The sequence below is a fragment of the Fusarium vanettenii genome, assembly GCF_000151355.1.
Source record: "Fusarium vanettenii 77-13-4 chromosome 7 genomic scaffold NECHAsca_9_chr7_10_0, whole genome shotgun sequence".
In the NCBI taxonomy this organism is placed as follows: Eukaryota; Fungi; Ascomycota; class Sordariomycetes; order Hypocreales; family Nectriaceae; genus Fusarium; species Fusarium vanettenii.
In genome coordinates, this window is record NW_003315875.1 from 603,531 (window position 1) to 627,208 (window position 23,678).

A 23,678-nucleotide genomic window follows, 5' to 3' on the forward strand; every position below is an offset into this window, starting at 1 on the left:
ATATTATATAACGTTTAATTATACTATAAATTAAATTCTAGCGTATCTTACTATTAATAATAATCTCTAATATAAATATAGTATCGTCCCCTGCGAGCTTAGTCTAGAAACGCCGAAGCGCCTATTATCTCTGGTCTATCCGGCGGATATAGGTAGCGAGGTTATAGAGTCTACTGATAGCCCCTTTCTTAGCCTAAATATTAAAACTAAATTCATCCATAGCCCTATGAAGCTCTATCTCGAATTTGCTAATATTTAAGCTAAAGATAACGGCCTAGATAACCAGGTTAATAATATAGCCGATATAATATAAGCGGCGTCGGTTAATATCTATTAGGAATTATCTCGCGAGCGCCTCTAGGCAGGTATTATTACTCTTAGCGTTATTAAGCATAAAGTAGCTAAGCTTAGAGCCCATTTTATATTAGTCGATTACCCCCTTTATATAAGGGGCAATATTCTTACCGGAGTATAGACCGACTAGGCGTAGTAGCCTAAGAAGGTGTAAGAGTATTCGGGTCATGCCGGCTATCGCCGGCAGGTCGGGAAATCCTCGGATAACAAGTAGGCCATAGGCCACGTAAAACTCTTTTTCGTCGAAGGCTCGCAGAGGCTTCGGCAAGTTGAAGTCACATCAATATATGGAACCTACCTTTTCATCTCTGATATCATCCTGATCGTGCCTATCGGGCCCACACCTTTACAATTCTTCAACTTCTACCTATACGGAAGATCAGCACGTTATCAAGATGGACGGGTCCAACAGGAATACCCCTACCATACAGCAGCCGATGGCTCAGCGCCAGGCTGGCGAAGACAATCCAAGGGGGTTGCAGCAAGAGAGGCAAACAGCTACGCCACCCGTCGGCATAGCTGCAGGACCAGGAGTCCTAGGTCACACGAACGTGGAAGACCTCGAACAGCTAATCCGAGAGAGTAGGGAGCAGCTTACAACCCCTATCACGGATACCCTCCCGACGACTCCGCGAGAATACAGAGGCCACTCTTCGAGACACTCAGAAGAGATCACTCACCTACTAGGTAACGAGTAGCAACAGCCAAGGGCCTACACCCCGGCTACAATGCCCTTCGAGGAGCATACGCCACCTATGCTACGTGCAGTGCCTATTAGAGAGCACACGCCGCCGACACGACGCCGAAGAAGGGCGAGTTTATCGTCGGGATCCTTAGGAGGCTCCTCGTCCTTAGGGAGGTCGCGAAGGTCACGAAGAAGGGAGCGACGACGCCGCCGACGAATCGAACGAGAACAATAACAGATAATCTTAGATAGACTACTACAGCAGAACCAGATACTAATACAACTCATTGATCGTCCGGCGCCAGCTCACCGAAAAGACTACGAGAAGCCCCCGACGTATAACTACAAGCACCTAGCTAAACATACTAGTGCGGTTAAGGTCGATGACTAGATCAAGGCTATTAAATCGGCCAACCAGATAAGACCTAATACCACGGCCCAACAATAGATCGAATGGTCTATGACCAAGCTTAGCTATGCCCTCCAGACGGAATGGAGAACGCACGCCGCAGGCTTGCCGATAGATCCTCCTTCCTGGGAAGAGTATCTTACATTTATGCGGAGGCAGCACATTGATCCAGAACTGCAAGAACGGCAGGCGAGAGACCAACTCATAGTCATTATGCAGGGGAAGGAAGAAACCCCTTTGCAATACTTCGCGCGATGGCGTGCCCTCCGCGATACATTGCCGACGAAATGGGAAGAGGATAAGGGCGCAGCCCACCACTTCTTCTACTACTTGGCACCAAGAGTCAAGAGAGAGCTTAAGCGGATCAAGTGGCCCTTAGATAGGGCCAGAGACATTACCAATAAGGCAGAACGTATCTAGAATTGGTCCCAAGCTAGCAATAAGGCTAAGAGGAAGCATAAGCCAGACGTCTCCGAGCCTTCGGCGAAGAGACACCATTCCCCTCATCGAGGAGGCTACAAGGGAACCCCTAGGGGAAGCTCATCCTCGGGACCTCCATCAAGAGCAGGGTCAGAACACCCACGAGGGAACCAGAGCCGTTCCAATACACCTACATCGGCGACGCGTCGCCCATATGGCGGTGAGAGACCTGCGGCGATTAGATACTATAATTACAACCAACTAGGACACAAGGCACCAGATTGCCCACTAAAGAAACTAACTAGTGTAAACCAAGCCCCTCTTAGAAGAGGCGGCCCTTCGGCGAAGGTTAACCATACCCGCGCCGGAGAAAAGTTAGATAACTCGGAAAATTAGGATAGATAGAGGAAGAACCCATCCCTCCATCCATAACCCCTATCAAATGGGTACCTACGGGGAAGACCGCCCGAGCCAAAGGACTAGCTCTCCGAGGGCTCGCCGAGGAAGAACTAAATATACTCCTCGATACAGGGTCTAAGATCGATCTAATCAATATAGACCTTGTCAGAAGGCTAAGGCTCAAACCTGCAACGGACTACGCTGCCCCAGGGCTAGAATCCTTTAGGGGGGATAAAACAAACCCAGGAAACGCCTACTAGTTTACCTTCTTCCTTATTAATAACGGCGGGAACCCGCGGAAGGTACAGCGAGTATTCGCAGGGTCTAATACTAGGTCAGGGAGGCATAACATGATCCTATCCTACCGTTCAATGGGCCAGGAAGGCATCGTGATTAACTATGCCGTTAACTCGTGGTACTATCAAGAGATCGCGCTCGCAGACCCCGAGTCCCTTCTCCGAGACATCATCGAGAACCATGAAACAGCCTATGTGCTACACATTGCGGCTACCCTCTCACTAGAGGAAAGGAGCATAGCTACGCTCGGCGAGCTATCGGACACCGGAAGGGAAGACGAAAACGAATTCCCTCCAGAACTCGAAGGCTTAGAAGGGTTTTTCGACGAGGATGCGGCCAAGGGGATGCCGCTCTTGCCAGAGGCATCCCATAGGATCGATCTCATCGAAGGAAGCAAACCACCATATGGGCCGCTATACCCCATGAATGAGGCCCAGTACGGCACCCTTCGGGAATACCTCGCCGAGAACTTAGCGAATGGTCGGATCGAACATTCAGTAAGCGAAGCGGGTGCCCCAATCCTCTTCGTTCCCAAGAAGGACAGAGGAATAAGGTTATGCGTAGACTATCGAGGGTTAAATAAGGTCACGATTAAGAACCATTACCCACTCCCCCTCATTGGAGACCTCCTAGACCGGCTCGCAGGAGCAAAATAGATCTCGAAGATCGATATCCGTAATGCATACTATCGCATAAGGGTCGCGGAAGAAGACCGATAGAAGACAGCATTCCGCACGAGATACGGACACTTCCAATACACGGTTATGCCATTTAGGCTCACCAACGCACCGGCTACATTCCAGGCGTATATTCACCGATCACTCGCCGACATATTAGATATATATTGCATATCCTACATAGATGACATCCTCGTCTACTCACAGACAAGAGAGGAACATACCAAGCACCTACGAGAGGTCTTACGATGGCTCGCCGAAGCACAGCTATACGGCAAGCTATCTAAGTATGAATTCTACTAATAAAGTGTTAAATTCCTTGGGTATATTATTACCTAGGAAGGAGTCAAGATAGACCCCATCAGGGTCAAGTCAATCTCTGAGTAGGAGGCTCCAATTAGCTTCAGGGACATATAGGTATTCCTAGGGTTTTATAACTTTTATCGCAAATTCATCGCGCACTACTCGGCGATCGTTAGCCCGATTACGTCCCTGTTAAAGGGGAGTAAGAATAGAAAGAAGAGCGGCGAGTTCATATGGACATCAGAGGCAGAACAAGCCTTCCAACAGCTCAAGCACGCTTTCTGCTCCGCGACGATTCTCCGACATTAGGATCCGTCACTACCAACGAGGGTAGAAACAGACGCCTCAGCGAGAGCCATTTCTGGCATCCTAACGCAGTTAGTCGATACCCAATGGCGACCGATCGCTTACTAGTCGCGGAAGCTACAAGACCAAGAGCAACGGTGGGCCACGGGCCAATAAGAGCTACTAGCAATTATCGAGAGCCTTGAACATTGGGCACACTACTTGCAAGGGCTTTCAGAGAAGTTCCTTATCCTGACGGATCACTAGGCGCTCACCGGTGTCGTCGAAGTATCGGCAAAGGATCTGCGAGGCAGACTCGCCCGTTGGGTATACCGATTATCCGCATTCGATTTCGATATTAAATATCGACCGGGCACGAAGAACCCTGCGGATGGCCTCTCAAGGAGACTAGACTACATAAAAGGAGAGATCTCCTACGAAGACGTCCTACCCACACTGGCCAAAAAGCTAGAGCTCATATACGAGCTGCCGGAGCCCACTTAGCGACGCATCGCCGCGCTTGAAGGCAAGACGAGTATTTCATCTATATACGTCTGCGCAGTAAGGGCTATGATGAGGGGTCCCCCCCCCTCCTGTGAGCACGAGCCGAAGAGCACCACTCACTATATGATATCTGCTGTTATGACTCGATGTCAACGGGCGAAGACAGAGAGAGCAGACGCTCCACGGACTGCTGAGCAGGTAGAGGACTCTCGGCGAGCCTCCGGGGACCTGACTCCAGCTGGGGTTACTGTTCCGGAGTAGTATATCCCACGCCCGGTCATAAGAGAGCTCATAGAGGGCGAAACGGCACTTCTCTCCCAGCCTTCTAAGAAGTTCGAGACGTTAGTTAAGGAACTGCAGAGCCAAGACCAACAATATCAATACTTCACGGCAAAGGCTCGGGGAACCGCCGGCGAACGCAGGGGATACACAATAGACTCCTAAGACTTATTGCGTTATAAGGGACGACTAGTCATCCCGGACTAAGGAGCCATGAGGATAGAGATCCTTCGCTAACACCATGACGACCCGAGAGCAGGTCATATAGGGTCCTAAAAGACACTTGACCTCATTTCGAGGAAGTTTTACTAGCAGGGCATCGCGGAAGATATCCGAGAGTACATCGAAAGCTACCCGATATGCCAAGGCATCAGAGTTCCGAGGCATAGACCCTACGGGAAACTCTAGTCCCTACCACTACTATCACACCCATTCTAAGAGATTAGCCTCGATTTTATAACTAGGCTTCCGCCGAGCACTCAGAGTAACGGCGGCAACTATAACGCGATTCTCGTTATTATGTATAGGATAACCAAGTTCGTGCTATTTATACTAACGACGAAGAAGCTAAGAGCCATAGAGCTCGCAGCTCTCCTATATAAGCACGTAGAAAGCCGGTTCGGCACACCAGAAGGGATAGTTAGCGACCGAGACAAGCTAATCACCAGCAAATTCTGGGCAGACCTTATAAAAGAACGGGCGATCCATCGCCGACTATTAACCGCGTACTATCCGCAGACGGACGGTCAGACGGAACGCACCCATCAGACACTCGAGAAGTATCTAAGAGTATATACAGGAGACTCGCCCGAAAGGTAGGCGATACAACTCCTAGACGCTGCCTTCGCCTATAATAACAGCAAATACTTAACCATCGGGGTCTCCCCAATAGAAGCGCTATTTAGCTACCACCCGAGATATGTGGAATACGTCCTAATAAAGATAGAGACGAACGTGCAAGGCATCGCCGAACGCTTAATGATGCTAGGCCGCGTACGGACCCAAGCACGGGTACACTAGGAGAAGGCTTCGGAATCCCAGGCAAAATACTACGACTCAAGGCACAAGCCACAGACCTATCATCGGGGATAGATCATTAGAGTATCGACGAAGAACTAGAGATTCAAATACCCCAAGCTGGCCCCGAGATTCATAAGAGCCAAGGTCCTCGATAAATACGGCGAGCAGGCCTACGCCTTAGAGCTGCTAGAGAAGTACCAGCGTATATATAACGTGTTCTATATATTACTCATAGAGCCGTGGAATGATCGCAGGGCTATCGGCGATACCACGCAAGAGCAGCCAGAGCTCGAGGACGAGCCTAATGAGTGGGAGGTAGAAGAAGTAGTCTCATATAAAGACGTGGGAGACGAGACTTTCTACCTCATTAAGTGGAAGGGTTAGCTAGTAGAATATAATACCTAGGAACCAAAAGAACATTTGGAAAACGCATAAGCGATGGTGAGGAAATACCTCAAAGTCGCGAGGAAAGATCATAAGAAATGGGACGAGGCATAGCCAGATGCACGCCGAAAGCACTGCGATAAGAAAAGTCCCATTGATCTAGATACAAAACAGAAAACTCAAACACGAAAACAAGGTAAAATAAGACCACGCCGGGTTATTAATGAAGACAAGAGATCACTCGCCGAGGCATCGCAATGCAGGCGCAGAACAATATGAATGAGGGCCAAGTCAGAAGATAAGGCCACAACGGCGGAAGACCCAGGGAACACAAAGAGCCGACACGTCGGCGATAGAACGCAGCAAGCTCTCAAGGGTTGTTGTTGGCACCACCACGACCACCACCACGACCACCACGACCTCCGCCACGAGCAGTTTGGCTGCGAGTCTTGCGGGCCCTCTTGGGGGGTCTGCTCGGCGAAGGATCGGGAGCCTCATCGTCATTATCGCCACCATCAGCAGGACGAGCACGCTTGCGGCCACCAGGAGTCGACGAAGGGTCGGCGGGGCCTCGGAGACGAGGACCCTGGCCAACGAAGGAAACAGGACAAGTAGGACCGGGGTTGCCATCATCGACAGCCTAATCAGCGACGTCGTACAGCTCGCCGAGACCACCCACAATATCACGGTCACTACCCTCAACCTCGACATCGGTTCTCGGGTTATTTTCGGCGCCATCTAGGCGATCGATCGCCTCAAGCAGCAGCTAGGCAGGAGTATCGTCACGAATGTAGACGGGGGCGGCAGCAGCGATACGACTAGTCATCTCGGAGAGGTTCATCTGGGCTCCAGCCTATACGCAGAACATTAGCCAATACTTAGGCGAAAGGAGGACGAAACTTACACCTTAGAGGCAGAGCAGGGACAGCAGCTCTCGGTTAGAGGCAAGCTCCTGCGTCTAGACGCGGGACAACTAGAGCGCATCCTTAGACTTCTGCGACATAGGGTCACGGAGGCGATCGGCGACCTTCCGCCAAGCATACGCCATATCCTTAATGGCACGGTTAGCGCGCCAGATCTGGCAGCGGGTATACGAAGAAGGGTCGGCGATGATATCGTCGCAAAGATTGTGAACGTCGTTCCACGAGGCCTAGGCAGCACCCCAAAGCTCGCGGGGAATCTGCGAAGCATTAGCGACAACTCGGAGAATACGATAGAAAGAGAGGAGGGAAAACTTACAGAGCCACACTTCTTCTTATCATAGGCGCATAATAGGCAACAGTTCGGCGACTAGTCGGTAATGCAAGGGATTCAGGGGTCCTTATCCATGTGTTCCAGGCAATACATGCAAGGAACCTCACCTAGATCCATCTTCCAGAAGTTGGCAGCGGCATCGTACGTGAACTTCGAGAGCACGGCGGAGTAGGTGGCCAGGAGAGACATCGCCGAAAGCTTCGCGACGGGCAGACGAGTGAGTGATGTGGGAATAAGAGGGAAAACTAAAGAATCGCATACGATTCAGGAAGACGAGACCAACAGGGATCGCGGAGGCTACGGCGATGTTATTGCGATAGGCAGCAGAATTGTTATTGTGAGGAAAAGGAAAACAGAAGAGGGAAGATTATTGTGGAACAGAAAAACTTTGGTCACAGCAGCAATAGCTATATTTGAGCCGCCAGTGCCAGACAGCTGGCAGCGCGAAGCGATCGCCAACGCGACGGCGACCAACCAACCGCAAAGGAGAATAACGACCCTACGACAAAGACCACAATCATCACAAAGGGAAAACGCAAAGGGAACGGCGAACAATCGGCGAAACATCACAAAGAGGCATTGAAGCCTAAAATCGTTGAAAGACAGCTATATTTAGATGTCTTTGGTGTTGAACAAAGGAATAAGATGATTGGCCGGATGAGCTTGTGGGACTAAGCTCCCTGGAGAGGGGGCAATTGTAAGAGTATTCGGGTCATGCCGGCTATCGCCGGCAGGTCGGGAAATCCTCGGATAATAAGTAGGCCATAGGCCACGTAAAACTCTTTTTCGTCGAAGGCTCGCAGAGGCTTCGGCAAGTTGAAGTCACATCAATATATGGAACCTACCTTTTCATCTCTGATATCATCCTGATCGTGCCTATCGGGCCCACACCTTTACAGAAGGATATTATGCTTTTCGCTATTATTATTAATAAAGTAGCTAATAATTCTAATATAGTTATACCTATTAGAAGTAGTCTATAGGTCGAAGCTTAGGTAAACTAAGCTTATTGTATTCTTAATAAGATTAGTAATAATTTACTATTAGGATTTAAAGGTTTAATAGATCTATAAATAAACTATAGTATAATATTCCGGAAGTAGCTAACTTATAAGCTCCCCACTATTTATTATTAGCTACTAAAGGCGCTCGCTAAATGCCTATCAGAAGGTAATATCTTTGACTATAATCTAGTCTATAAAGCGAGCTTTCTATATTCCTTCGTTAAAATGTAAAGTAAGCTATAAGCTAAGGCTAGCCTGCCGCGATAAAAGACGGGATAATAAAGAGCTAGATATCGCCGCTAATATAAATAGAGTCGCTAAGCTAGGATTACTCTCCCCTGCCTCCATGATTTAGTATTAACGGAGTAGGTGCCTCGCGGCATAAGACATCCCCAATGAGACGTATAGAGCTATTAAATAGCTCTTCTTTATATAATAGATCCTATAAAGCTAGTAATATACCCCGTGATGCTCTAAATTAGCGCTATATTGGTATATCTATAACTCTTTAATCTTAGTGCTGATAATATGCCTATAATAAGGCCTCTTTTTAGCGCCTATAAGTTATTTACTACTATACTAGATATTCTCCCAATTAATTTTAAATTCGCATAGTAATATATCTATCTTATTAGTTATAGCCTCGCGTGAGGCGGGTATGCCTTTAAAACTATTATTAGCTAGGATAAGAGGTAAGCGAGATAGAAGAGACTATGGTATTAATAATATATAGCTCATAGTTCTACTAAAAGATATAATAATATAGCACGAATTAATAATAACTTAGATAGATCAGCACGATATAAAAATTCACTAAGGTAAACGTATTATATTACATAGACGCGTCGTATTATACAACTTAAAGTAAAAGTAAGCTAGAGCTAACCAATAGTAGCCCTAGAAACTACCCTAACCTAGACCAACCTAGACCACCTAATCCGACCGGCAGCTCTGGTCTATCGGTTTGATGAGATTTGCCGGTTAATTGGTCTGCGGTTTGAAGATGGTCTGTCAGACGGTCTGTCAGACGGTCGGTCTGTTAGCCACACTGGGTCTAAGGGAGCAAGACAACCGGTGATGACAGGGATTGGTGTCGGGAGAGCACAGATGGCAACCCAGAGCAGCAACTAAGGAGTGATATCGGACATTAGGTTTTCCGACGACGTGCGAGATAACGGAACATGCTATTCTGTCTCACACTCATAGATTGTTTCGTCGCTAGGATATTCTCAGAAGGGCGTAGTTGACGATGGCGGGTGAGTTATGTAATAGTTGGCTTATTAATGACCAAAATGATTCCAAATCCCTTGGACCGAGTGGAGCGTCAGCATGACCTCATGCCATTGACGCCCTTCAAAGTTCGAGATATATAGCAGCATCATTGCACTTGGACAATAGTGATTATTCAACATTCATCTTATCAAAACTCCATAGCAACTATCTATTCTACACAATGGCTTCCCAATCCGCCCTCCCAGTCTATCACTATCTCGACATTGGCCGTCTTGGTCGCGGTGAAGTCGTCAAGTAAGTTCACCTTGACCCCATTGCAACAGCAAAGCACTAATGCTAGGACAGTCTGTTTTTGAAAGATGCGGGCATCGAGTTCAAAGAAGTCCGCTATCCCTACGACGACACCTGGCCTGCCGCAAGTGAGAAGCTCCGGCAGAAGGGCATCACGAGGACAGGCAAGGTGCCTGCATTGGAGTACAATGGCCTCATTCTGACCCAGGTTTGCTTATGCCACACCCTTCGATGTACAAGTCATGTGTTAATTGCGTATTTTACAGCACATCCCGATTCTCCGGTATCTAGCTCGAGAGCTCGGTCAATATGATGGTGAGACGAGCGGGGACAAGTATTTTGTCGATGCTGCCGCGGATGTTTACATCGACTGGAGGGTGAGCATTGTTCTTGAGAAATGCTGTTCTTGTGCGTAGGCTGACCTTTATCAAGTACAACTGGGTGAACCAACTCAAGGGTGTCACAAAGGATTTCACCAACGAGTTTTTGCCATGGTACTACGACGTCATCGCACAGTACTACGCGGAGCGTGAAGGACCATACCTGCTCGGCGACAAGATTACATACGTCGACTTTGCGGTTTATCAGTCTCTTGACAACGATCAAAGGATCGGTGCCAATCCAGTAAGCGATGTCCCCCGTTCCGATACAGTCTTGCCATGCTTACTTACTGTTCAACTTGTAGCCGAAACTTTCGGGTCCTCTTCTGAAGCTTAAGGAGGCAATTGAGGCCAGACCTAAGATCGCTGCATACCTGAAGGAGAATCGCGTTGGCGGAGTCTAAGCCGTGATTGAAGAAACATATCTTCCGGAGAGAAAGCTCCTGTCTTGAGATTTTAACTCCATGGGTTTGGATTCAGGTTCGCTCAGGATTCCTGCTGTCATGATTGGCGATCACTCTTGACTGGGTAGGATCATGATGGATGCGGGATAGAACGATGAGAGTTAAACAAATACTACGATTGGTTATAATCTGGCACCCCCTTGAGCATGGGCTCAAACAATAGTCTATGGCTAGTCTATGGACTAAAGCGATCCACATTCGATCCATGTTCGTATGGGCTTTGACGCTTGTGAATGTCTTCAGTGGAGCTAACAGCACGATGGAACTATTGACGCCACCAAAAACTATCGACGGGACGTAAATCGGAGCTTTGTTTCGCGAACCCCATGGGGAACAATAGATATGTCTTGCAGAGTAAACGGACTATATCCTATACTAGCCGCTAAAACCGTCGCTAGGGCCCATTTCTCTTTCGACTACATATGCCTTTGTAATAACATAGCAGCGTCCAGCAAGTACTCAGAGCTACGGAGTAGCTTAGCCGCCGGCATGAATAACCCTTGCATTCACTACCAGTCGTAGCAAAGTCTTTAATCACCCCCATATCAATGCATTAAAGCCTTTATGCCGACTTGTGCACTGAGTGCAGGCAGGCGAGGGTAGCTCCCAGGCCAGGTCATCGATGCGATAGATGTTTATTCCACAGGCAGCTTGATTGCAAGACACGGAATGATGACGAAGAAAATAATATTTAATAAACATTTACTCTAGATACAGGTATCTTCTCAATATTAACACATTAATGATGTACTCATACTTCCGTCCTTTTTATACTTGATTACCTCCCTCAGACTTGTCCTCTGGGTGATGCCGTTTCCTCAGAACCAGAGGGCTTGCCTTCTCCTTTTCCGAATCGTTATCCCCGGTTACTTTCTCGTCGGTAACCTCTTCTATAAATCGCAGTGGACGTGGGGTTCCGAACTTGAAAGGAGAACCGTTCAAATCACCGTTGGCCCGCATCTGGGACATGTGCCACTGGATCCAGTACATCTGCTCATGCTCTCGCAGATAGCGGCTACCGTGGAAGCTGTGAAGGACAACTTCACGAGAGAGAAGACCCAGCTTGCGGCGGTCATCGGCCTTCTCATAGAACCGCTTGGTCAGCCAGTCGACGTGCTCCGGCTGGATCTCGTCCGGCAGCGTCGGAGGCTCAGCCTCTTTGTCCTCGGTGAACTTGGCCCAAGGTCCGACCATGCTCAATATGCTAATTTGAGCACGAGCGAGAGCCATGGGGTCGTTGGGTGGCACAACTTCGCCGTACTGCTGATGCTGATCTTGCGGGTCTGTGAGCACCAGAGCAGTGGCTCCCACCTCGGTGGCAACGATGGGAACACCAGCCAAGGCCGCCTCGCCAATGGCAAGTGGGAGACCCTCAGAGATGGACGAGTTCATGAAGAGCCAAGCGTCCTGGAGCACAACCTTGGGATTGCCAAAGCCTGCAAGCACCACCTTACCCGCGAGGCCGCTCTCGACGATGAGCTTCTCCATCTCGAGGCAGTAGGCTGGTTGTCTGTCCTTGGCGCCGTAGACAACGAGCTGATAGTCCTCAAAGCCCATCTCGTTGATGATGATGTCGGCAGCCTGGATGGCGATCTTGACTCCCTTGATAAACTGCACGTTGGACAGCATGACAACCGTGGGCTTGTCTGTGCGAACCTTCTCGGCAGGCTTGAAAGCATCCATGTTGCTGATTCCGTTGACAATGGGGTCAACCTTGCGCTCAAACATGTTTCTGCTGGCGATGTTGCCACCGTCTGTGCCAAGCTCAACCTCCCACATGCTATGGTGATCATGTTAGCGAATAGTTACGGTCAATATTGAATGGGGAAACTCACGGATTGAAAACGGAAGCGCAAGGCATGATGACGTCGGCGTGGAAGTAGGCGAGACGGGCAGCCATGCCAATGCCAGCAAGAAGCATAGACTGCACCGCAAGCGGAAGCTCACTCTGTGCTGGGCTGATGTTGAGACATGTCTCTCGCCAGAGAATGGCATGGTCCCAGATGCCAAAGGTCACGCCACGACGGCACTGAAGGATCATACCAAAGAGACTGCTGATGCCGTGGTGGGTGCTCTGGAAGACACGAGGACAGTCCTCAGGAATCTGAACAGCGTAGATGAAGAGGTAGGCCATGTAGATACCGAGGGCGTCTCTAAAATCGGACATGCTAGGACGTTCCATCTCGAAACATTCCGACACGTCGGCGATGTTGCTGTCGTCGTAACGGATCAACCAAGCCCTCATCCAGGCTCGCTGGACCACAGGAGACTTCCACGTGAGACCGTAGTCCTTGGTCTCGTAGTACTTGGCCATGGATAGGTATACGTTGCTGTACTTGATGAGGTCTGCTCGAGAGTACTGCTTCGTTCGAGCACCCTTGACGAACTCTGTGAGGAGAGGCACAAAGATGCCCGTAACATCGGCATCCATGTCGGTGGCTTCAATCTTCTCATCGACCTGAGATTGAAGGAGGTTGTCAACAAGACCGTGGTTAGCTGTGTTGCCATCAAGACCCCAGAGAGGGAGCAACTTCATGGACTGGACACTCTTCTCAATCTGGAAGCGCGGGATACCATAGTCATTGGCACACTCGGCGAGGACATGGTTTCGGATCGTGGTGTGTCCGTTGACTAGGTCACGTCGACAGTTGGACACACCTCCAGGAGACACGGGCCAGCAGCCAATATCGTTGAAGATGACCGAGATGCGATCCTCTGTGTCCTTGTAGCAGTTCTGAGGCTGTGCCGTGACAGGGTTGGCATCGTTTCCAAGGCCCATGGCGTAAAGATCAGATGTCTTGATTGCGAGTAGGCTGACCTCAGAGACGTCCGCGTCGATGTTGATGGCTGAGACAATTTGATCAATCTTGTCATCGAGAGCCCTTCGTGCCTCTTCCAGTCGTCCACTATCCCGAGCACGCCAGTAGTCTTGAAGCAAGGGCTCCTCTCGAAGGATGAGCTCGTCGACCCAGCATGCTGTGAAGGCGTCAAGACTGGTGCTCTTGACCCAGAGGCTCCAGAGCTCAGTTCGAACACGCCAGGTTGGCATACGCTTGTAAAGGCGTCGATTCCACTGTGCAAGCCAGAAGAGCGGGTTGAGGTATGTGACGAGAGTGGGTGTATTGTTTGCCTTACGTCGCATCTCCCTCACCTGTAGCCGGTTGTGGTAGATGAGAAGGTCCTCCGAGTCGAACGACAGGTTCTCAGGGCGAACAAGGAGCTTGCTGTCATCGGAGAAAAGCTGCGGTCTCTTAGAGAGGGCGGTCTTGCTTCCATCTGCCTCTTGGAGATGCGAGACGATGGTGGGATCACGGCGATGCTGGTAGTCGTACTCGGTAACATACGTTCGACCATCGATCTTCTGGATGATCAAGTGAACGAGTTGTGATGGCACCCAGTCGTAGCTCTCTAGATCAGCTGGCTTGCCCCAGAAGACGGACAAACAATCTTCGGTAGCAGAGTTAGCCGGCTTGAAGTCGGCGCGGAGGAGATCGGCGTTGCCCTTGGGCGTGGCCCGGTAGTGGTACTGGAAGGCAATATCCTTGCCATCGAGCGACATGGTTCCTTTGGTGATTCTGCCGTACTTGTCATAGTATCCAGTACTGGACACGCCACTCTTGTAGGTAGTCTCGATGCTAGTAGGCTGACGTGAGGAGCTCTTCTCGGCGTACTGATAGATTGCAGTCCTCGACGATCCCTTCTCAACACGGGTCTCGAGACGAAGATCCCGATCGTACGTGGCGATAAACAGGGCATCCTCTTCCTTGAGGGCCTCCTTGAGGATACCGTTATGCACAGTCAGGAGCATAGAACCGTCATGACCTTTCGACACGAAGCCAGTAACAGTCTTTCTCGGCTGCTCGACAACGATGGCGCCTCTGTTCAGCTTGATCTTGCGCCTCTCGCCCTTCTTCGCAAGGCGAGCAATATTGAGAAGGGCAGGCTTGTCATGAAGAATGATCCAATAGACCCAGGTGTTCTTGATGATCCAACAGATCTTCCACAAGAGCAGGAGAAACCAGATGATAACTCCTCTCATAGGGACACGGGCAAGGCTGTACGTAAGCTCTCGCTCGATGTTTGATCCAGCGCCAGACAGAATGGCAAACCACTTGACCAGGGAAGAGCAAGCCGTGACAATGAAGCGGAAAGCAGAGAAAAGCCAATGTTGGCCGTGAGATGACGGGATGCTGGTGGCCTGCAGATCAGCAGGGAAAACGGTCAAGTCGTGTGACTTGGGGGGTTGAAAGTGAACCACACGACCGAGATTCTCCCTGCACTGACGGTAGATCTGAAGGGTGAGGTTGAGATGGAAGTCAACGCTCTGCATGTCGAACTGTGTCTCGGCGAGCCAAGAAGCAAACTCAGCAGAGATGGAAACCTCCTCGCCATAGATACGATCGAGGACCACCTGACGCACAATCTGGGGCGTGCTCTCCCACTTGGAGTTGACATCAATGCCCAAGCAGAGATGCTTCATCACATTCATCTCGGTCTTGAGAGCAACGCGGAACAAGCCCTGGGAGTTCTGGGGAGCCAGCTCGAGCTGAATACGCTTGGACAAGGCATCAGTGCCATGAACAAAGTGTTCAGCCTGGACACCTTGAGCATGAGGAAGCTTGAGCCCAGAGCGGGCGAGGTGATACATCAACGACTCGCACACCATAACAGCGAGCATGGGGTGCCAAGTTGCGATCTTTTGCTCGCTCTCTCCCATGGCGCCAAAGCCGATCTGAAGGACATCACCGTCGTTATAGCTGAACGATGAGAGGTCACCAAGGCCAGCGCGAGAGAAGGCTTCGCTGTTAGACATCAGGACGGTGATCTTTCGGGAATGCCACATCTGTTGAGCCTTGCGTACGAGACCGCTTGACCACTTGACAGCTTCGGAATGAATGCTCGGGTCTCGCACACTAAGACGCAACAGCTCCGTGATCCTCTCAGCAGCCGCCGATCCATCATCATACCAGACCTTGACGCTGGTCAGCTCCTCTGGAACATCAGCCGAAGTCATTTCAGAGTCAACCGGCCATTCTGCGGTGATCTTTGACTGAGTCCACAAGGTCTGGCCCTTTGATGGGGCGTGGACTGGGTTCATGGAGGCTCGAGGATCCTTCCAGGAGTAGTAAGATGTTCCAGCTGCTGCAAGGAGAGCAGCGATGTTCTGACAGAGGATGTCGGTATACAGGAACCCTGCAGTCGCGGGCAAGGCGTGCAAGATACAGCCAACGATGAAGCCGATAGCAGCAGAACACATGATGACAGTAATGTGGGCGCTGACGTTGGTTGTGAAGCATCTGTTGAACTGGAAGGCGATGGCTCCGGTGTAGCCAAACACGTACATGTAGTAGATGATGAAGGTTTCCTTGGTCTCGACGAAGAGCCAGAGCATGACGGTAGTGAAGCCAAAGACGACCAAGAGCTTGCTAGCCACATCGGCGGTAGCCTTGATGATGCTCTGTCGACGCTTTGCCTCGGCCTGGGCTTCAACTCGTTCGGCGTCTTCAAGGCCAGCCAGCCTCTCTTGAGAAACCTCATAGCGATGGCTCCAGTACTTCTGGAGGGTGGAGTCAAGCAGAATAGCAGCCGCGCAGAAGTAGACGATGGTCAACCAGATGCCATACCGGGCTCGGCTGTCCGTGTAGATGCTTGGGTATGGCTGTCGGGCACTCATGACCAACATCAGCCATCGATCCATCAGGGCAATCAGAAACAGGCCCAGGTTCTGTCCAACATCATGACGAGCCAAGCGGAAGAGATTGAAGGCACTCTGCTCCTTTAGGCCACGTCTCAAAACGCGTTGCTGGTTGATAGCCTCTCCGAGCTGAGTGAACCAGGCCGTGGTGAACTCTGGCGGCGAAGATCCCTCAACCGACAGTTTCTTGAGGAGCCAGTTGATATAGGGCATACCGTTGGCAACTCGCACGACCAGGGTATCCGACATGATGCCAGATGCCTTGGCATCTTGGGTACGGCGAGTATAAGCGGTCACAGCCGAAGCAAATGCTTCCCGCGCAACTGCTCCGGTGCCACTCTTGCTGGAAGTTGTATCACTGTCTGTGCTGTCGGAGCTGAGCTTCATGGAGTACCATTCGACGATGTCGGCCTCGGTGAACTTAGGGATCTTCTCCATCCAGTTGGACCACTCTTGGCAGAGACGGCGGTAACGGAAGAGGACGATGAACAGAAAGGCGTACATGACTGGGATGTAGATCTGAAGGTCGTTGCCGTTGACGAAGGTCGAGAGAATGGGCGAGATCAAGAGAAGGGGGAGGGTTTGCAAGACGACCAGTCGCCCAGAAGACAGAGGGGCCTCGTGAAGATGCATTGTGCTCATGATACCGAGAACGTTGAAGTAGGTGGTGATGCTGACCAAATATGCAAGAAAGACAAAGCCAGCACCGACTGATTTCTGGAGGGAGAAAGCGATGAGACCACAGATGCCCACGGCAAGAGTCAGGACGAAGCCTCCTGAAAGTCGCTGTACGTGGAAGTAGATCATGTTGTCGTAGGCGTAATGGGCGATATAGAAGTTGCCTGTGCTTCCAACCCATCCTGTGACACCAGCAGTCAGAAGCATGGCCGCCAAGAGGGCAAAGCCTGCTACCTCGAGATGGTCGGGCTCCATGAAAGCCGTCATGAAGCATCCACGGCCGACAAAGGTGAGCAGCGTGACATCGACAATGGCGGGGAGACAGAAGATGGAGAGAGCACCAGCAGCTGCGAATTGCTTCTTCCACTTCTGAATCCTTTCGTAGGCCGTGAGATCAAGCGAAGGAGAGCTTGGGTTGGTCCTGTCCTCCTTCTCTTCGGCTGGCCGAACATCAGAGCTTGGATACATGGTCATGATCTCCTTGCCCCTCCTGTAATCTGCAGGAGGAGGGTCATCCTGAAGAAGGAGACGATACCTCTTGGAGATGACTTGTCCGATGTCTCGAGGCAGGAGATCAAAGTAGATCTGACATTGGGAGCCAAGGATCCAAAGCTCAGAGAAGACAGCCGCTTGGTCAGGCTCAGAGAGGAAAAGAGGGCATCGATCTGTGGTCTCAAGGTAGACGTCCTCAAAGGCAGCCCGGCGAAGGATCTTGAAGAAGACGAGGGCAAAGAGATCAGCGTTGACGTCAATGTAGTCACAGTTGTTCCATGACTGCCATGGGTCAAGGGTTGATAGCAGGGTCTGGGTCAGGGCCTTGAGAACCTTTCTGTCTCCAAAGAACAGGGCTTCATCAACAGTCTTCTGGGTGGTCTCATAGAGACGAACAAGATTGTCCAGGGCAGGCAGCTTGTCGGCACCCTGGCGCATGAAGTGCTCGAGGCGCATCTTCAAGACATCTCGCATGCTCAACGAGTCGTCGAGAGCGGCACGAGCACAGAGTTGCCTCCAGGCGACCTTGGATGTCTCCTCAATGAGAAGCGAGCGACAGTATTGGCTTGCTGCATCGGTGATAGGATGGTTGACCCTCGACACACGAAGTCTCTGCGTGAGACTGAGGGCCTCGCCATAGGTGGCACGCTTGATCGACTCTCGGATGCTGATAGGAAGGCCAGATCCGTCAAGGGTGTTGTTGGCCTCCTCAAGTCTGAGCTCTTCCTCGAATCTCTGCTCCCGGAGGACATCATTGTGAGCCAGCCAGGTGTGAAGAACAGCAGCAGCATCCTCAGGGGCCTTCAGGCTGATAAAGATGTCGACACAACGGTCGGTGGCAGAGTCACGATCCTTTGAAACACCCCAGAAAGAAACATCAGCCCGAGGGATCTGAAACCCGGTCTTGAGACCCTTGAAGACGCGAATCTGCCGAGACGCGAGCCCAGAGACGAGATCTTGCACCAAGCCTTGGCAGTGGGTGGTTTGTTGCAGGGATCTGAGAGACGCGAGTAAGCGCTGCTCATCGTTCCCTTCAATCGCCTGCAGCATGCCAAGCTCGCCGAGATGAACCTGTGTCTCCACTATGGCATCGAAATGCTCCGTAGTGGGCTCTGAGGTGAGGGGGAAACATCCGAGGGGGGACAAAGAGGTGCCTCCATTTCCGGATTCCCAAAAGCTGGCTCTTTTCGGGGCCAGTTCGAGGTATTCCGGAGAAGGAGTGTAGATAGACGTCTCGCGGCTAAGGCGTTTGGCTGATTGAGACACATCGACATGTCTCAACAGCTCGGAAGCCCTTGGAATGATGGCGTCAAGGGCGTCTGTGGGGAGAGTTGCCACATCGGCTGTATCCGAGACACCCGGAACCCACGTTTTCCGGGATTCAGTTGTCCAGGATTTTTGCAACTTAGGAATGTTAGTGAGGGTCATGGTATTTAATATAGAGTTGCCTTACCTCAATCAATTCGGACCGTCGCAAGTACTCAAAGGCGCTCATAGTTCTCATTGGGTTGCTAAGAGCCGATGCCTTGACATCCATTGAAGGCTCAATAGGGCCATGGTCAATCACGGCGCCAAAGTGCTCGGCAACCTTGACAGCTCGACGGATGACAGATGCCTTGGGACGAGTCTCCCAGCGATCAAGGAAGCCAGCAAAGAACTCTGGCCGCTCCTCACGCTCTTGGCTGCATCGTGCCATGATGTCTCGGAGTCTTCTGGCCTTGAAGTAATGCCGACGCTCACCGTTGGGTAGGATGCATGCATTCTCGATCATGACTCCAGAAGCGAGTGAGAAATCGACCTTATCAATGGCCTCACAGTCATGGTGGCAGAGAAGAATCACTGACACGTCGAGAGCTTGCAGACTGGTCAGGAGACGTTCAATCTGCTCCGGCTTCCTGGCAGTCGTGCATTGAAGCGCAAAACCGGCCAGGTTGTGCTGAAGTTGGGTCTGTGCCAGGAAGCCAGCTGTGATGGATAGATGAGGTTCCTCCAGGGCATCATTGCCAAAGTCTTCCATGTGGACATGGGCGAGGCTCATCTTGGCTGACACAGATCTGAAGGACTGCATGGATGATCTTGAGTCTCCGGACCCCCCAGTGACACCACCAGCCATGGCAAGGGGCATGACGACGAGGTCATAACTTCTTGCGTTGTCTTGAGGTCCGACGAGGCCGCCGTCAAGACCAAGACCAGAGACAACTCGGAATGTCTTTGTGAGACGGAATGAGGGTGTTACAGACCCTCGACTCGACTGAGGCCTGGACCCAAGCCGGCTGCTGCCAGTCCTCTGATGGGAGAATACAGCATCGCCATCACGAGTTGGTGCCCGACTTGAAGATTGTTGTTTTGATGTCGTTGGCCTGTAGTTACTGGGTAAGTGTCTTGGCCTATGGGAGAGACAAGGGAGGCCACGTACCTTGGCAACGGTGGTTTTACGGGTCCTTTAACGGCCGGAAGGGTACGACGTTGAAGCACTTTGTAGATTAGATACAAAGTGATGGGGACCACAATACACACTCCGCCCAAGACCAACCCCACTAGTTGGTAGAGGTTGTTGAACAGCAAGTGTGATGGAAGTATGCTGTTGCAGTAGACTTCAAAGGTAGAGTTGGGGCAGTCTTGGCGGGCTGGGTCATCCAGCCCAGGCTGAAAAAAGGACGCCATAGCCAAGGACGAATAGGGAAAGCCGAGAAGGGCTTTGGAGGAAAGGGGAAATAAGAAAATGTAGAGAACGAGAGACTGAGCGAGCGGACGGGGACCTCCCACGACGACTTGGAGTCGAGCACTAGAGGCTCACCTATACAAGAGTTGACATTGATGTAAGACAAGAACAAAAAAGGGAAGGTGAATAATGAATGAGGGGAAAGGAAAAGCACGTAAGACGACAAACTGACTGACAGACAGACAAGGAAAACAGAGACCTGCAGGAAAGCTGAAAAACAGAAGTAGAGACAGAAGAGAAAGGGGAGTGTGCAGCGGGTAATGGGCATGTCCATGTCATGGCCAGCACAAGAAACTGCATCTTGACAAGTCAAGACAGCAACGACGGGCCCTGCCAAGAAAAGACAGCGGTTGGGCCGTGGCGCCAGAGTCTAGGAACGGGTTGGAAAGTGGCATCCATCCAGGGGAGGCGTGATGAGAGGAGACTGACACACGCCAGGGGGGTCAGGGGTGGAAAGGGTGCCAAGACAATAGCGCACTGCAGGTTGAGCGCAACGTCGGTGGTCGTGCAATACCCGTTTCTCAAGAATAAACCGCCATCGAAACGAGGTTCAACTCGGATCATCCAGTGGCCATGCCATGGACGCGGTGGACGTGGCTAGAAGCATTGGATCTCCAGCTACTGCACTCTCAGCTGGCCTGGTAGGGCCCATCAAGTCTCCACCAACATTGCCACCCCCGTCTTCAACTCACCAGCCTGGTAGTAGCGTAGCACACGGAGTACCATACTCCGTACCGCTCACCAGGTTCCAGTCTCAGGTCCAAACTTAGAGCGGACTTGAGACTCGATCTAGAAAAAGGAGAGGCCGGGAGGGGGCGGCAAGAGCGAGGCGCCTCAACTGCAGCCCGTTTCTCTTGGCATGGAGAATGTCGATGCCACGGTCGTGTTGTTGTTTGATTCTGTTTTTCCGCCGGGTCCATGATGCGCTCTTCCAAGGACACGACTTGTCCGATCTGGTAGCCTCAAGGAAGAGAGACGGTATACACGCCCCCCTGAAGGGCCACCCACACCCAACGGACCGAGACCTGTTTCTGCGTCTCGGCTCATGCGTCCGTGAAGTGACGTTTTTTATGAAGTAGTCAGTTAGTCGGCTGCTGAGCTTACAGCCTCGCCAGTTTCTGAGCCCGCCCACCCCGGTTTGAAATTTCAAAGACGGTCTCTTGTCACTGTATAAACTGTCATGTCGATCCCGTTTGCTCTGTAATTTACCTTTGCTACCACTGCAAAATCGAAGCCGGCAGCCCAGTCAAAATGTCTGGATATCTGAGCAGCCGTTCGTCGTCGACCTCGTCTCTTTCGTCGTCAAACTCTTCACCTCTCACAACTCCAGGCTCAGAATCAGATCTGGGCTTGGCAGTGAGCAGTGTTCCCCTTTCCACCTCCAATGGCAGTTTCATCCTCGTCACTGGCGGCCTTGGCTTCATCGGATCACACACCACTCTCGAGCTGCTCAAGGTCGGATACAATGTGATCATTGTCGACGACCTCAGCAACAGCTACCATGGTGTCTTTAGCCGCATCAGAATTCTGGCAGAGAAGTACTGCGAAGAGCAAGGCCGCAAGATGCCTGCTCTACACTTCCACAAGCTCGACTACCGCAGCAAGGCGATGCAGTTTCTCCTAGAATCATACTCAACACTCGTCCCAGTCTCAGACGACACAACTGGGGAGAGCATCAGGAGAGAATCTAGAGTTGCAGGCGTCATCCACTTTGCCGCCTTCAAGTCTGTCAGCGAGTCAATCGAGAGGCCCTTCCAGTACTACCGCAACAATGTCTGTGGACTGGTCGACTTTGTTGAGCTTCTTGGAAAACACAACATCCGCAAGTTTGTCTTTTCGTCCTCAGCAACCGTCTACGGCACCAAGGCCGAAGAGGGACGTCCTCTGCAGGAAGAGGACCTTGTCCACCACAGCACAACATACCAGGACGAGATGGGCAACCAGAGGGTGGCAGAACCAGTGGTGTCGGGGCTGCAGAGCCCGTACGCGCGTTCCAAGTATTTCTGCGAGGCCATCCTTGCCGATATTGCGCACGCAGATCCTTCTTGGCGAATCGTTGCTCTCCGGTACTTTAACCCCATTGGGTGTCACCCATCCGGCCTGCTCGGGGAGGACCCCAAGGGAATCCCGACCAATCTCTTCCCGGTAATCACACAGGTGCTTACTGGGGAGAGGGCCCAACTCGACATTTTTGGCACTGACTGGGAGACTCGAGACGGAACCGCCATCAGGGACTTTATCCACGTGGCTGACCTGGCCCGAGGACACGCTGCAGCCCTCGGAGCCGAGATCAGTGCGCCGTTCCGCACATTCAACCTGGGCACAGGCACCGGCACAACAGTGGCCGAGGCACTGCAGAGCCTCGAGGCTGCATCGTCTCGGCGGATCCCCGTCAAGCTGGCGCCTCGCAGGGGAGGCGATGTGGGCTTTTGCGTGGCGGCCAACGACCGAGCGGCCAGTGAGCTAAACTGGACGGCGCAGGAGTCGATCCAGCAGTGCGCAAGCGACCTGTGGAACTTTGTGACGCGGTCACAGTCACAACCACAGGTTCAGGCGCAGGCGCAGGTGCAGCAGAAGCAACAGCATAAGCAGACGCAGCAGCAGCCACAACAGCAGCACGCACAGGCACAGCGGTGACAGTCCAGGACAGGGGCAGTTCGGATTTAGCAGTGGGATAGGGAGGGGATATCAAGTGGGATGGGTTTGTTTTTGCTTTGTCAGGGTTGGTTCTGGTGTGTTGGTCATCCATGCCATGTCGGCTAATGTGGGTTCTGGACATGCATTCTCATACAATCATACATAGTAGAAATATCTAATAATGGGCACTCGCAGCAGAGGATGTAACCTGACATCCATGAGGGCGGAGAAAGGCAAAAAAAAAAAAGAGGGTATGTAGGGAACTAGTCATGAAAGGCGGAAAATGCAATTCGTATTCGACATTCTCTGACTCGGTCCTTGATCCATGACGTATATTTAACTTGAGCTTTGTTGTCCCGAGAGGCCAAGTGGACCGTTTCGCCGTCCTGATGGCCCGTCTGCTAAAGCACCCCTAGAGCAGCTGAAAGGAACGAGAAACGAGATTTAGCACCTTTGGATGGCGTCAACGCGGCTAATGGGCACGCCAAACGCCCCCAAAACACGGCTGGTTGCAGTGGCTCTGCAGTGGCTTGTTAGTGCTCAGGTGTCAGGGACAGGGGGTGGCATCCTCTGCGAGGAGTTCACTCCTTCGAGATAAGCTTAATTAAGCGCCTCAAGACACCAAGAATTAATCTCCTCCCCCCGGGTGGCTGATCGACGGTCGTCCCGCTGTCTCACTAGCCAGGAGACCACAGGAAAAAACGAGAGGATGGATCTGTTCTCAGGTGGTGCTCCATACATACGAACGTGCGTGGCAGAAGTAGGCAACTAAGCTTAACATGGATACTCAAACCTTATAAAATACCTCTTTT

At 51.3% G+C, this 23,678-nt stretch overlaps 5 protein-coding genes across 5 annotated transcripts; 3 read left to right on the forward strand and 2 right to left on the reverse strand.

Annotated features, from left to right (window-relative positions):
- Positions 1-749: 749 nt before the first annotated feature.
- On the forward strand, positions 750-1,430 carry NECHADRAFT_82721 (uncharacterized protein; the record flags this gene model as incomplete). Its single annotated transcript, XM_003049099.1, has 2 exons — positions 750-1,041; positions 1,288-1,430. The coding sequence occupies 2 exons, from the start codon at positions 750-752 to the stop codon at positions 1,428-1,430; spliced, it is 435 nt and encodes a 144-aa protein (XP_003049145.1).
- A 4,956-nt stretch (positions 1,431-6,386) lies between these two features.
- NECHADRAFT_82723 (uncharacterized protein) lies at positions 6,387-7,459 on the reverse strand (the record flags this gene model as incomplete). Its single annotated transcript, XM_003049357.1, has 5 exons — positions 6,387-6,656; positions 6,696-6,782; positions 6,921-6,922; positions 7,256-7,270; positions 7,378-7,459. The coding sequence occupies 5 exons, from the start codon at positions 7,457-7,459 to the stop codon at positions 6,387-6,389; spliced, it is 456 nt and encodes a 151-aa protein (XP_003049403.1).
- Positions 7,460-9,708: 2,249 nt separating this feature from the next.
- NECHADRAFT_62426 (uncharacterized protein) lies at positions 9,709-10,777 on the forward strand. The gene is made up of 5 exons (XM_003049100.1): positions 9,709-9,801; positions 9,853-10,006; positions 10,065-10,175; positions 10,231-10,422; positions 10,484-10,777. Exons 1-5 carry the CDS (start codon positions 9,728-9,730, stop codon positions 10,580-10,582), a joined length of 630 nt encoding a protein of 209 aa, XP_003049146.1. The 5' UTR covers positions 9,709-9,727; the 3' UTR covers positions 10,583-10,777.
- A 633-nt stretch (positions 10,778-11,410) lies between these two features.
- On the reverse strand, positions 11,411-19,524 carry NECHADRAFT_45203 (uncharacterized protein; the record flags this gene model as incomplete). The annotated part of the gene is made up of 3 exons (XM_003049358.1): positions 11,411-12,422; positions 12,478-18,911; positions 18,961-19,524. 3 exons carry the CDS (start codon positions 19,522-19,524, stop codon positions 11,411-11,413), a joined length of 8,010 nt encoding a protein of 2,669 aa, XP_003049404.1.
- Positions 19,525-21,621: 2,097 nt separating this feature from the next.
- Positions 21,622-22,761, forward strand: NECHADRAFT_16178 (uncharacterized protein; the record flags this gene model as incomplete). Its single annotated transcript, XM_003049101.1, has 1 exon — positions 21,622-22,761. A coding segment is annotated over one exon (1,140 nt), but the record flags the coding sequence as incomplete, so codon positions are not given.
- Between the last annotated feature and the right edge of the window lie 917 nt (positions 22,762-23,678).